At 40.1% G+C, this 15096-nt stretch overlaps 1 protein-coding gene across 4 annotated transcripts in view; it reads left to right on the forward strand.

Moving 5' to 3' along the window:
• Nucleotides 1–15096, forward strand: part of rtel1 (regulator of telomere elongation helicase 1) — a 56430-nt gene that overhangs the window by 5257 nt on the left and 36077 nt on the right. For all 4 annotated transcript variants that reach the window (XR_010450133.1, XR_010450134.1, XR_010450135.1 and 1 more), the window contains exons 9-19: nucleotides 1656–1809; nucleotides 2043–2081; nucleotides 2803–2875; nucleotides 5493–5590; nucleotides 5900–5955; nucleotides 6295–6378; nucleotides 6497–6578; nucleotides 10979–11111; nucleotides 11343–11456; nucleotides 13065–13105; nucleotides 13831–13916. Coding sequence is in view for 1 of the 4 variants with exons in the window: in XM_064923132.1 (XP_064779204.1) it covers nucleotides 1656–1809; nucleotides 2043–2081; nucleotides 2803–2875; nucleotides 5493–5590; nucleotides 5900–5955; nucleotides 6295–6378; nucleotides 6497–6578; nucleotides 10979–11111; nucleotides 11343–11456; nucleotides 13065–13105; nucleotides 13831–13916 (960 nt within the window). In the remaining 3 variants the exon portion in view is untranslated. The remainder of the gene's footprint in view (nucleotides 1–1655; nucleotides 1810–2042; nucleotides 2082–2802; nucleotides 2876–5492; nucleotides 5591–5899; nucleotides 5956–6294; nucleotides 6379–6496; nucleotides 6579–10978; nucleotides 11112–11342; nucleotides 11457–13064; nucleotides 13106–13830; nucleotides 13917–15096) is intronic.

Genomic DNA, 15096 nt, shown 5'->3' on the forward strand with positions numbered 1-15096 from the left:
CCTAGTACCCCCCAAGCCCCAACTTCAATCCATTTTATAGGTTGGAAGAAAAAACGAGAACCAGCCATGTTGATTTATTTATTATGTCTCCATTTTAATTTCAGGCAAAACTGGTTTGCTTTCAGTGGCCGCCTTCTGTCTCTCTGTGTCTTCCTCCAACCCCCCGCCCCGTCCAGGAGTTTGGAGTTATTACAACTTTGAGAACAATCTGGAAGGCTGCCAAGTGGCTGGCTGCTGGCTGTTGTCTCTATAGTCTCCCAACTCTGCTTGCCTACTGCAGTACTATACAGTGCATTTGGAAAGTATTCAGACCCCTTCACTTTTTCCACATTTTGTTACGTTACAGCCTTATTCTAAAATGGATTTTAAAAAAACAACATTTTCCTCATCAATCAACACACACAAACCCATAATGATTAAGCGAAAACAGTTTTTTTTTTATTGTTGCCAATTTATTTAAAAAAAATGTTATTTTTTTTCTTTTTACATAAGTATTCAGATCCTTTTGCTATGAGGCTTTCATTGATCATCATTGAGATGTTTGTTCAACTTGATTGGAGTCCACATATGGTAAATTCAAGTTGACAGTGCATGTCCGAGAAATAACCAAGCCATGAGGTCAAAAGAATTGTCTGTAGAGCTCCGAGACAGGATTGTGTATAAAAACATGTCTGCAGCATTGAAGGTCCCCAGTAACATGGTGGCCTCTATCATTCTTAAATGGAAGGAGTTTGGAACCACCAAGACTCTTCCTAGAGCTGGCAATCGGGGGAGAAGGGCCTTGGTCAGGGAGGTGACCAAGAACCCGATGGTCAACCTGACAGAGCTCCAGAGTTCCTCTGTGAAGATGGGAGAACCTTCCAGAAGGACAACCATCTCCGCAGCTCTCCACCAATAAGGCCTTTATTGTGGAGTGGCCAGACGGAAGCCACTCCTCAGTAAAAGACACATGACAGCCTGCTTGGTGTTTGCCAAAAGGCACCTAAAGGACTCTCAGACCATGAGAAGAGGCAGGGACTGGGAGACTAGTCAGGATTGAGAGAAAGATGAAGGGAGCAAAGTACAGAGAGATCCTTGACGAAAACCTGTTCCAGAGCGCTCAAAACCTCAGACTGGGATGAAGGTTCGCCTTCCAACAGGACAACAACCGTTAGCACACAGCCAAGACGTGGCTTCGGCTGCAGGAGTGGCTTTGGGACCAATCTCTGAATGTCCTTGAGTGGCCCAGCCAGAGCCTGGACTTGAACCCGATCTAACATCTCTGGAGAGACCTGAAAATAGCTGTAAAGCGATGCTCCCCATCCAACCTGACAGAGCTTGAGAGGATCTGCAGAAATTATTCACCAACATCCTAATATATTCCTCCATTAGAAAGGTTTAAGCATAGCGGATTACGGTTCAACCATTACCAGGTATTACGAGACCATTTTTCAGGTATTTAGCACTTTGTGCAAAACTCATGAACAGGAAAATATCCATTAGGCACTAAACGGAAGAAAACTGACAAACGGGGATGGACAACCTGGATGTTTTGAAAACAAAGTACTCCTTTTAATTTGCAAAAAAAGGAAACTGTTTCTGTTGTTTACCCTTATAAACATGAACCACTGTAATTTTTTTCCTCTGACTGCTCTGACCACTTAAAATGCCCACAGGAAAAGATGTGTGAGGAGTCCACATCCTTTGACCTCACGCCCTATGACCTGGCATCAGCTATCGATGCTGTGGACAAGCTGCTTGCGGAGCAGGCCAAAGAGGCCGGGCGAGGAGACGTCTCAGAGGACTTCAATATGGAATCCATAAATGGGGGTCAGAATAATTATTGTCCACACAATTTGCAAACTCATTGTAAGGACTCATTCATGATTTCTCCCCCCCCCCTATATTCATATGCAGAGATCAATGAAGTAATGTCCTCCTGGTTCCATTGATTGAGTAATGTGTGAATTGTATTATGACAATTTTACGACATTGTTAAATTTGAAACGGAAACAGTTTTTTTTTTTTTGAAAGTGCCACCTTTAATAATTCTTTCATTCCAGGTTTGAAATTGGACATAACCACCATTGCTAAAATAAAACGTAAGTTATTTTATCCTGTTTGTCATGCAACCATCATACACTCCTCTCTTAAAGGAGCATTCAGCAGTTGCTACATCCATTTTTGGACTTATAAATGAATTATATGTACCCAATGATTCATGAAGAATTTAACTTATAAATGCCTTATGAGCTTAGTCGTACCCCATCAGAACCCAAAATATAAGCTTGTTTTATGCCAATGGTTGTAAACAAATAACATTTTAAACAAAAACTATATATATTTTTTAACGTTAACCTTTATTTATCTAGGCAAGTCAGTTAAGAACAAATTCTTATTTACAATGACGGCCTACCAGGGAATCATGCCTTTGTTCAGGGGGCAGAATGACAGATTTTTACCTTGTCGGCATGGGGATGCGATCCAGCAACCTTTCGGTTACTGGCCCAACTCTCTAACCACTAGGCTACCTGCCGCCCCCTATATAGCTTCAACACATGGTTAAAACTATCATTTTGATATGGATGGTCAGTTCTTGCATCTCTAGCCCTATGCATTTGAGAGTGGTTACATTTCTCCAGCCCCATCCCTCAGCTTTTTACCAAACCAGGGCAAGGGAGACTGCTTTGTTATTGTTTCTACTGCTGATTGCTGCTTTAAGAAGAATGGGATTTCACCAATGAATGTGTCTAATGGTTTAAATGTTTAATATCGTAGAGATTGCACTGCACAACTCCCTTCTTACATAAATGGTTTTTGCAGAGATACTTCTGGATCTGGAGGCGGCCATTGATTCTTACGACGTGCCGGACAAGGGGATCACCAAACCTGGAAGGTGTGTGCTTCTGGGTTTTGCAGAGGGTATACGTGATATTAATATTGAGATGTTTTTGATTATGACTGTCATCACCGCCCAAAAGAGAATTAAGGATAAAGTCGATGCATTTATTTTGGAACTCACCTCATAGCACCATTGCAAAAGCACTTGACAGGCTATGCATTTGGTTACTGCTGTCATCTCCAAAGATCATGAAGGGTAAAGCACATTTTACATTTCATGTACATTAGTGTATTTTTATGGTAATGCCCTTCAAAGCATCATGCTTGCATTTACAGTGCCTTCAGAAAATATTCACACCCCTTCACTTTTTCCATATTTTGTTGTATTAGAGGCTGAATTTAAAATGGAATCAATTGAGAGATTATGTAACTGGCCTACACCCCATGATATCAAAGTGGAATTATGTTAAAAATGAAAAGGTGAAATGTCTTGAGTCAATAAGTATTCAACCCTTTTCTTTCTTTTTTTTTAGCAAGCCTAAATACAGTGCATGGGAAAGTATTCCAACCCCTTGACTTTTCCCACATTTTGATACGTTAGTCTTATTCTAAAACTGATGAGAGAATGTTTTTATTTAATCCATCTACACACACTACCCCATAATGGCAAAACGAAAACAAGTTTTTAAAAATGTTTGCGAATATATTAAAAATAAAAAAACAGAAATAACTTACATAACTATTCAAACACTGCCAAGACTGTGCAAAGCTGTCATCAAGGCAAAGGGTGGCTACATTGAAGAATCTCAAATATAGAATATATTTTGATTTAACACTTTTTGTTACTACATGATTCCATATGTGTTATTTCATAGTTTTAATGTCTTCAATATTATTCTACAATGTATAATTTTTAATTTTGATTCCAAGAACACAGGATGAGATGTTACTATCCGTTGTGCAAGCACTTCCAAGAGTTAATAAACAGTGAACGTGGTGAAATTTGGGGAGCGCATCGTCAGTAGTGTACCTTTGGTTCCTAGGGTGTTTCGGCCTTTCACACTATACACCCTCCCCAAAGGCGGCCAGCGACAGGGTGATCAATCCTACGCTTGAGTCCCATTCCCAATTAGTCATAGGAGTTGCCTTGTTGTTGATAGCCAACATCCCATGGGACTATGCATGGCAGGGGCGTCCTCCTCCCTGAGTCAAGCATTGTTGACCGCATACCTCAAAAAAATAGAAAATAGTTTTAAAAAATAACGAAAACCCTTGCATGAGTAGGTGTGTCAACTTTTGACTGGCACTGTATATACAGTGCCTTTGGAAAGTATTCAGACCCATTGACTTTTGTTCACATTTTGTTACATTACAGGCTTATTCTATAATGGATTAAACAAATATACATTTTTGCAAATATATTAACATTAAAAAACAAATGCCTTATTTACATATGTATTCAGACCCTTTGCTATGAGACTCGAAATTGCATCTTGTTTTCATTGATCATCCTTGAGATGTTTCTACAACTTGATTGCAGTTCACCTGTGGTAAATTAAATTGATTGGACATGATTTGGAAAGGCACACCTTTTTAGAATAAGGTTGTAATGTAACAATGTGGAAAACTTTCCGAATGCACTGAACAATTATCTGTCAGTTCCATCAGTCGAGCAGTGAATGTCAAACACAGATTCAATCACAAATGCCTTGCAAAGAAGGGCACCTATTGGTGGGGGGCAGACATTGAATTACCCTTTGAGCATGGCGAGGTTATTAACCACACTGGATGGTGTATCAATACACCGTCACTACAAAGATCCTTCATAACTCATTTGCCGGAATGAAGGAAACTACCCAGTGATTTCACCATGAGCCAATGGTGACTTTAAAACAATTAGAGTTTAATGGCTGTGATAGAAAACTGAGGATGGATCAACATTGTAGTTACTCCACAAGCTAGCTAAATAACAGAGTGAAAATAACTACAGAATATGAACAGAATATTCTAAAGCATGCATCCTGTTTGCAATAAGGCACTAAAATAAAACTTCAAAAAATGTGGCAAAGAAATGAACATTATGTCTTGAATACTAAGCTCAGGCAAAATCCTAGAGGAAAACCTGGTTCAGTGTGCTTTCCAACAGACTCTGGGAGACAATCAGCTTTCAGCAGGACAAAAACCTAAAACACAAAGCCAAATATACACTGGAGTTGCTTACCAAGATGACATTGAATGTTCCTGAGTGGCCAAGTTACAGTTTTAACTTGAAAATGGGTGTCTAGTAATTGTCAACAACCAACTTGGCAGAGCTTGATGAATGTGCAAATGTTGTACAATCCAGTTGTGCAAAGCTCTTAGAGAGTTACCCAGAATGACTCACAGTTGAAATCTCTGCCAAAGGGGATTCTATCATGTATTCACTCAGGGGTGTGAATTCTTATGTAAATGAGCTATTTCTCTTTCTTTTTCAATAAATTTGCAAACATTTCAAAAAGCATGTTTTCACTTTGTCATGATGGGTTATTGGGTGTAGATTGGTGAGGATTTTTATTTTATTTAATATGTTTAGAATTCAGGCTGTAACACAACAAAATGTTGAATAAGTCAAGGGGTATGAATCGTAGAAAGCGCTCATCCACATTCTGTACACTTTAAACCATCCCTCTCAGCTTCATCTACGAGTTGTTCCAGAAGGCTCACCTCACATTTGACACAAGGACGCCCATCTTTGAAGCCCTGGAGCAGATCACTGGATATCTGGCTGGAAGTGAGTCTCTGTTCATATGGCTTCCCCTTTATTCAGCCATTCTGATGTGATATCAAGTTCAAATCTAAAATAACATTTTGAAAGCTAATTCAATCAATTCTAAAATGTTATTATTGAGCTATTGTATGGTCCACTTGTCTGAAGTCCTGAGTCATTGTAGTTTTAGGATTTAAGTTACGCCTTCCATTATTTGCTTTCGCTTTTCACTGCCTTTTCTAGTACTGTAAATTACATTGTCATTTGAATGCGAAGTGTCTGAACATAGTTAGTGATGGAGGTGATACTATAAGTGTTTATTTCTTTTAACAGAACCAGGCATATTCATGAACACAACTGGATTACAGAAATTGGCAGACATAATTCAGGTTTGGTGCCCTTTTAAAGCGTTGTTTTTTTTCTTCCTTTCATGTATTTATTTTTAATAAAAAATTTACACTAAGATGTTGAGCACTTCTCAGACCTAATGATTTTCAGAGGGTTTCCTGTCCTACAGATGGGACAGAGGGAAGTAAAGAAACGAGATCAGGGAAAGAAAGAAGAGGGGGATGATATAGTGATATAGAGGGATTAGAGAAGGGAGATGTGGTTGAGATAAAGCAAAATACAAAGCATTGGAACAGGAACAATGTCCTTGTTTTAAGTCTATCAATGTATGTCCAATGTGAATACTGTATCATGTTCTTTCTCTTCTTTTATCTCACTAGCTGGTGTTCTGTGTTGATACACAAGAGGGCAACAAAGGTGCAAACATGCCGCTCAGCATGCAATCCAGCACCACTAAATTTAAGGTGTGTAATAGTCACTGTAGTCACTATTTCATCTGTATCTGGAAATACAAATGCCAGTCAGAATTGTAAATTTGAACCATGGTTTTAATACTGTTTTGGCACATATCCTCTGTCACAGGTCCATATCCATAAAGACACCAGCCATCATAAGAAAAAACAAAATACTGATGTGTGGTCTTCATCTTCCTCCAAAAAACAAGGTAACAGTCTGTCAGTCTTTATTGAACAAATACATTTCTTCAAAAATGGAGAAGAGATTTCATTTTTCACTTTCGTTTACTTGGCGAATGCAGCTAGCTAGTTTAGCCTACACAAACACCCGGCTCAGAGAGATGCTTTGTTCGCTACCTGGCTATCCAAAACTGAAACTCTTCCAAGTCAAGCTGAGCTTTTGGTTTTCTTAATTTATTGCCACAGGCCCGCCGGTGTAAATGCTAAACTGTTTGCCGACTGTACACTCTACTGCATGATTGTATGGGTTTACTAATGCGTCAGTTCTATTAGCTATGCTAACTATGACGTTAGCTAGCTAATATGTTGACAACGATGTAGGCTGTGTAGCAGTTATGATATGAATGTTCGACTTGGAACGTTTTTTTGTTGTTGCCTGGTCACAGACCACTAATGTGTTGTGCACTGAATTACACAACGTGAAGGGAAAATGTGAGAGAGGAGGATAGCGCATAGATGTGAGAAGGAATTGCAATGAGCAAAGTGATCATGCTGTTTGTATGTGGCTGCAATGAAAGTGAACTGTGTTTGCGTGTGATCAGGGGTGTATTCATTCCGTCGATTCTGTAGAAAAACATTTCTTAAACGGAAGGAAACCGAACGAAACAGCCATAAACATACCAGAATTTGTCCAAATGAAACTCCAATGATTAGACTAATGATTACAACTTAGATCAGCAAGAGTGTGCAAGGCAATATAATGTGTCGCTGTCTGTCACCTTGATTACTAAAATGTTTATCTCAACCTGTGCACCTACATCGTAAACTTTCATTCATAGGCTAGGTTGTAGCAACCTCATGATGGCTATAGGGAATATTTGAGTCTCATGTAGTAGCCCAAACATATCGATGTTACATTGAGCTGGGTGAATGGAATATGAATGATATGCTGTACTAGAAATAAGGTCATGCTCATAAAAAATACTAATAATTGTCCTCCCTCATCTTAAACGGTACCGACCACCACAGGTAGATATTTCCTTCATTATAACAAAATATTCTTCAAACATAAAGGTAAGTATTTTTATATACATATCCTTTTTTATTTTTCAAAATAATGAACAGGCTTTTTCATAAACTGCTCTAACAGTAACAATATGAACACTGATCTCAAGTTGCCTAGACAAATGGGTTAATACTCCGTAGGACTACAGTATATAGCACTACGCAGTGGTGAATTAGAGATGCATCAATGTGAGGTGGCCTCTTGAGGACTCCATTGTAACTTTTGATTGGTAGCCTCCAATCATGATTTACAGTGCATTCAGAAAGTATTCATACCCCTTGACTTATTCCACATTTTGTTGTTACAGCCTGAATTCAAAATGGATAAAGTATAAAAACCCATCTACACATAATGACGCAGTGAAAACATGTTAATTAGCTTATTTATTGAAAATGAAATGGAGAAATACTACATTTACATAGATATTCACACCTCTTTGCAAATTGAGCTCAGGTGCATCCAATTTCCTTTGATCATCCTTGATGTCACTATAACTTGAGAGTCCATCTGTGGCAAATTCAATTATTTGGACATGATTTTGAAAGAAACACACATGTCTTTATAAGGTCCCACAGTTGACAGTGTGTGTCAGAGCAAAAACTAAACCATACCAAGGAACTGTTCATAGGTCTCCGAGAGATAATTGTTCTGATTCATATATCTGGGGAAGGGAATAAATCATTTCTAGTGTTGAAAGTTTCCAAGTTTCCCAGACTGCCTAGAGCTGGCCGTCCAACCAAACTGACCAACCGGGCAAGAAGGACCTTGGTCAGGGAGGTGACCAAGAACCTAATGACAGAACTACAAAAGTTCTTTGGCTGAGATGGGAGAACCTGCCAAAAGGACAACGGTCTCTGATTTAGAGAAATGTTACACTTTGGCCAGAATACAAAGCACTTTGTCTGGAGAAAACCAGGCACAGCTCCATGCTATGGATGCTTTTTAGAGGCAGGGACTGGGAGCCCGAAAAGGATAGAGGGAACAATGAATGTAATCAAATACAGGCAAATCCTTGATGAGAACCTGCTTCAGAGTGCAAACAACCTTAGACTGGAGTGAAGATTCAGAACAAGAATTTGAATGTCCTTGAGTGGCCCAGCCAAAGCCCAGACTTGAGTCCTATTGAAAATCTGTGGGAAGACTTGAAGATTGCTGTTCACCACCACTCCCTATCTAATTTAACCGAGCTTGAGAAAATCTGCTAGGAAGATTGGGAGAAAGTGCCCAAATCCAGTTGTGCAAAGCTGATAGACGTACACATACAAGATGACTCAAAGTTGTAATCGCCGCCAAAGGTGCTTCTACAAAGTATTTCATTTAAAATGTTTCTAACATTTCTAAAAACATGTTTTCCCTTTGTCATTATGGGGTATTGTGTGTAGATGGGTGAGAATGTAATCCATTTTGAAAGCAGGCTGTAATAATAGAACAAAATGTGGAATAAGTCAACGGGTATGAATACTTTTAGAAAGCACTGGCATTGGGCGACGTTACGATACAATATCGCCCAACCCTTTGAGACACACCGTCGATGGTAATGACATTGTGATGTAACAGACGATAGTTTTTATGTTTGATTTTTTTTACAGAAGATATTTTAATCTATTTGTACATGACTGGCACCGCTGGAGTCGGGCAGTGCACAATTCTGACCTCCCAGCCGGGTGACACGCCAATTCACCTTCCTATTCCCATTTGCCATTGCCTTTTTCAATAAATGTGTGTGTGTGTGTAGACTTAGCCTACTATCAACATAATGCAAGAGTAGGCCTACAATGTATGTAGATGGAGCGGAGAGTGCAAAAAGCTGTGCAAAATATCAGATGACATTTCTCTCGCTCACCTCCAATGTTGGATGATCATGGGCCTTTTGCAGCAGACACTCCTTTTTAATCTGGCTTGTTTTAAAACACTTAATTTCCCATTTTTGTCCCAATTGCCATTCGGTTTGAATGTGACATGTTGGTCTAAGCATATTTTTCATGATTAACTTTAAAATGGGTATAGGAGGCCAATACAGAGTTTTATCTTAGAAAGTTATGTTTGTAAATAAAAGCATGATATGGTAATGAGAGCGAGCGAGACAACCAACAATTGCAATATAGAATAATTAAATGGGAAGTTTAGACAAACCTCATAAGTTTCTGGCTTCCACCTGACAAGTTGTGTGCAGCAGGAAAATCCTTGCAAAACAACAGCCAATAATATAGGCCTGCACTAAATATCAATTGTATTTAATAAAGTTTGCAGTAAAAGTTACATGTACAAGTTAAACTTCTAAACATATATTATTGTGGAAGTGTTTATTCATATCCCTGAATTGCGCAACAGGTGTTATGTAAGTTCTCACAGCAGCACTTTTAATAACCGGGAACAAAAAATGTATGTCACCTATAAAAAGAATACCCCACATTTGGATAGGCTACAAATTAAGCTAATTAGCTCGCCCAAGAAGACTGCCCAGTGATTGTCTTCTATGGTGAACATGTGCTCTCAGTTGAAATCGCCCAAAATCACCATTTGAAAGGGTCTCGTGTCACATCGTAGGCCTACAACGTTGGGTTCCAAATCACCATTCAAAGTTATCGGTACCACATATCACAATATGATTGGTTTATATTTATTCATTTGCACACAAGAAAATACAATATTGTTAAGATGATTTCCACATTGTAGTCTAATGATTAGACTTTCATCGGTGGTTTGTGCATGACACAGGCTGCATTACAGATCGTTTCCTGCATTGCTAGGCAACGCAACAACGCGCCCCAGGTAAAAAATAAATAGATGATACAATCGCATATCAGTGACGTCTGGACAGGTTGATGGGACAATGTGTCATGCCAGACATTGCCCAACCCTAGGAGGCACTGTATCTAATGGAAACAGGATGTTTCATGTATGTATTTTGAACACTGAGATCTCAGTTTGTATTCACAAAGCGTGTCAGTGTAGGAGTGCTGATTTTAGGATCAGTTTGGCCTTTTCGATCATAATGAATAAGATTATATTGACGGGGGACCTGGGGCTTTATGTACCAAGCGTCTCAGTGATCAGCACTCCTACTCTGAGGCGATTTGAGAATAAAGGCCCTTGTACTACAGGTTGACATTGAGATCCCTGTACATTATAGAACAGAAGTCCACTGCTCTCCTTGAAGAAAATCTGAATCAATCGGTCACTTTAGATCTAGCTACAGGCAGTTGCTTGGCCATTCTCCATCCAAATTCTGTCTGCAGTTAACTGAGCTAGACAGTGTATTATGGACATCTGCGCTCATGTTTGGGCCGAGTTCCCCGGTTGAATGATGTACCATGGTGTTTTACGATTTTAAGAAACCAGTGGGGATGTGGTTTATTCCAGGAAATGTTCTGAGTTACTGGTGCTTCTCGCCTGGGTTCAGCATGCAGGAGCTGGTGAGGCAGGGCGTGCGCAGCATCATCCTCACCAGCGGGACCCTCTCCCCTCTGTCCTCGTTCACCTCCGAAATGCAAATGTGAGTGTGTAATTTGTCAACCACACACACACACGGGAAAAAAAGCTATAGCAGGATATTAGCCATCAACTTTGTTACTTACCTACTTGTCTTGTCATTCACATGTTGGTCATTTAGCAGATGCTCTTGTCCATAACATACGAGACAGTTCTGTTTTTGTGTTTTTTCTACTGACCTTGGGTTTCCTTTTTTGGGTTTCACTTCTCTTGACCCCTTGCCCCCCTCCCACAGTCCCTTTCCAGTATGCTTGGAGAACCCCCATGTGATTCAGCATGATCAGATCTTTGTCAGCATAATTGACCGCGGTCCAGACAGCGTGCAGCTCAGTTCAGCATTTGACCGCAGGTGGGCACCTCCACCGCTGTGACTACCCTCTCTGGGGGGATATACAGTGCCTTTGGAAAGTATTTATACGCCCTTGACTTTTTCCACATTTTGTTACATTACATCCTTTTTCTAAAATGTATAAAGAAAAATCATTCATCAATCTACACACAATACCCGATAATGACAAAGCAAAAACAGGTTTTTAGAAATGTAAAATCATTTATCAAAAATAAAAACATAAATTTCATATACGTATTCAGACCCTTTACTCAGTACTTTGTTGAAGCACCTTTGGCGGCGATTGCAGCATCAAGTCTTCTTGGGTATGATGCTACAAGCTTGGCACACCTGTATTTGGGAAGTTTCTCCCATTCTTCTCTGCAGATCCTCTCAAGCTCTGTCAGGTTGGATGGGGAGCATTGTTGCACTGCTATTTTCAGGTCTCTCCAGAGATGTTCGATCAGGTTCAAGTCCGGGCTCTGGCTTGGCCACTCAAGGACATTCAGAGACTTGTCCTGAAGCCACTCCTGCGCTGTCTTGGCTGTGTGCTTAGGGTCGTTGTTCTGTTGGAAGGTGAACCTTTGCCCCGGTCTGAGGTCCTAACCTGCTCCAGAGTGCTTTTCATCAAGGATCTCTACTTTGCTCCGCTCATCTTTGCCTCGATCCTGACTAGTCTCCCAGTCCCCGCCGCTGGAAAACATCCCCACAGCATGATGCTACCACCACCATGCTTCACCGTAGGGATGGTCCCAGGTTTTCTCCAGACGTAACGCTCGGCATTCAGGCCAAAGAGTTCAATCTTAGTTTCATCAGACCAGAGAATCTTGTTTAGATGCCTTTTGGCAAACCCCAAGCGGGCTGTCATGTGCCTTTTACTGAGGAGTGACTTCCATCTGGCCACTCTACCAATAAGGCCTGATTCATGGAGTGCTGCAGAGATGTTTGTCCTTCTGGAAGGTTCTCCCATCTCCACAGAGGAACTCTAGAGCTCTGTCAGTGAGCATCGGGTTCTTGGTCACCTCTCTGACCAAGGCCTGTTCTACCGATTTCTCAGTTTGGCCGGACGGCCAGCTCTGGGAAGAGTCGTGGTGGTTCCAAACTTTTTCCATTTAAGAATGATCTAGACCACTGTGTTCTTGGGGGCCTTCAATGCTACAGAAATATTTTGATACCCTTCCCCAGACAATTCCTTCGAACTCATGGTTTTTGATCGAACATGCACTTTCAACTGTGGGACCTTCTATTGACCGGTATGTGCCTTTCCAAATCATGTCCAATCAATTGAATTTACTGTAGGTGGACTCCAAGTTGTAGAGACATCTCAAGGATGATCAATGGAAACAGTATGCACCTGAGCTCAATTTCAAGTCTCATAGCAAAGGGTCTGAATACTTAAGTAAATAAGCTATTTCTGGTTTTTTTTTAAATTATTTTGTAACAATTTCTAAAAACCTGTTTTCGCTTTGTCATTATGGATTGTGTATTTTTTTTAATCCACTTTAGAATAAGGCTTTAACGTAACAAAATGTGAAAAAAGTCAAGGGGTCTGAATACTTTCTGAAGGCACTGTATACATGATAATATCATTCTAGTTTAATTAACACACACTCACTATTTGTTTCAAAGGTTTGTCCCTGAAAACATGGCATCTTTAGGGAACACTGTTGGTAAGATGAATATATCCTACAAATTAATATCTGTGCGTTCTTGATTTGCGGTGGCATTTGTGTATCTTGCCTTTGCAACCATGAGAAACTAAGTTACACAGATGTTTTTGAATATATTGCCATGTTTATCAATGTTAAACATATTGCTAGTCCTTTTTATACTGCAAAACGTTATTTGTGCATTGTTTTAAGTACTTGTGGTAATCAAAATGACTTGTGCCAGTAGTGATGTGTAGAGTTGTAGTGAGATGTTTTGGGGATTTAGAGGGTCTTTCAATTTTTTTTCAATGATCCTAAGTGGACAAAATTATTTAATGTATTGATTAATAACAACAAAGGCTATTCAAATATATATTTACTAGTGTAATGTGTATCCTTAAATGTTATTTAATTGGGGTAAACGCCTTGAAAATCACTCATTACAGAGATCTACAAGGACCTTTGAATGACCTCCGGTGGCAAATTGTTATCGGGGGAGGGGTATATTATAGGGATACTACGGAATTTTAGCAATGATGCCGTTATCTACTTCCCCTGAGTCAGATGAACTTGTGGATACCATTTTTGTATCTCTGTGTCCAGTATGAAGGAAGTTAAAGGTAGTTTCACTAGACTTCCATCCATTGCTCTAATGCTAGAGAGCATTGGCTCGAGAAACATACTGGAGACAACCCATTCTACTAAATTACCTAAATTCTCATTATTTTTCCTTTTTCTTTCTGCAGTGAATCTGGGCCGCGTTGTCCCTCACGGTTTGCTGGTGTTCTTCCCCTCTTACCCAGTGATGGACAAGACTCTGGAGTTCTGGAGGGTGAGTGCAGCTTAGGGATCCCTCAGAAAAAAGGTTGTCACCATTTGAACACTACCAATTCAGCAACTTTTTTGAAATTCCACCCATACGTTGACAACTTTTTCTATGAAAGTACTTTTCAGGTTAGGATTTGAATATCAATCCATTTCCTGCAGCAAATGAGATTGTGTTGAATTGACCCAAGGCCTGATGTAGAGGTAGCCTTGTATGTGTACAGTATGTGCTAATGCCGACTCTATACACTTTTATGGTTACCTCCACATGGCAACAGTCATTGCCATGTGTTGGTAACTGCGTGGATGCAAGGTCTGGACAATGACGTCACCGTAATGCAGAAATTCAACGCTGGAGCAGGCATAGGACCAGATCCAAAGCAGTGTATGTTGCCTAGACGGCTGAGGACAAGCGGTGTTATAAATCATAAATTAAAGACCTTATCCAGTGCCTTCTGAAAGTATTCAGACCCCTTCACTTATTCCACATTTTGTTACGTTATAGCCTTATTCTAAAATGGATGAAATAAAAAAAAATCCTCAGCAATATACACACAATAGCCCATAATGACATTTTTTTGTGTGCTAATTTATAAAAAATAAAACAGGGACCTTATTTACATAAGTATTAAGACCCTTTTCTATGAGACTTGAAATTGAGCTTGGGTGCATCCTATATCCATTGATCATCCTTGAGATGTTTCTACAACTTGATTGGAATCCACCTGTGGTAAATTCAATTGATTGATGATTTGGAAAGGCGCACACACATGTTTATATACTGTCCCACAGTTGAAAATACATTTCAGAGCAAAAACCAAGCCATGAGGTTGAAGGAATTGTCCGTAGAGCTCCGAGACAGGATTGTGTCAAGGCACAGATCTGGGCAAGGGTACTAAAACATGTCTGCAGCATTGAAGGCCCTCCAAGAACACAGTGGCCTTCATCATTCTTAAATGGAAGAAGTTTGGAACCACCAAGACTCTTCCTAGAGCTGTCTGCCCGGCCAACCTGAGCAATCGGGTGAGAAGGGCCTTGGTCAGGGAGGTGACCAAGAACCCGATGGTCACTCTGACCGAGCTCTGGAGTTCCTCTGTGGAGATGCGAGAACAACCCTAAGCACACAGCCAAGACAACGCAGGAGTTGCTTCTGGACAAGTCTCTGAATGTCCTTGAGTGGCCCAGCC

Source organism: Oncorhynchus masou, chromosome 18 (genome assembly GCF_036934945.1).
Source record: "Oncorhynchus masou masou isolate Uvic2021 chromosome 18, UVic_Omas_1.1, whole genome shotgun sequence".
Classification (NCBI taxonomy): domain Eukaryota; kingdom Metazoa; phylum Chordata; class Actinopteri; order Salmoniformes; family Salmonidae; genus Oncorhynchus; species Oncorhynchus masou.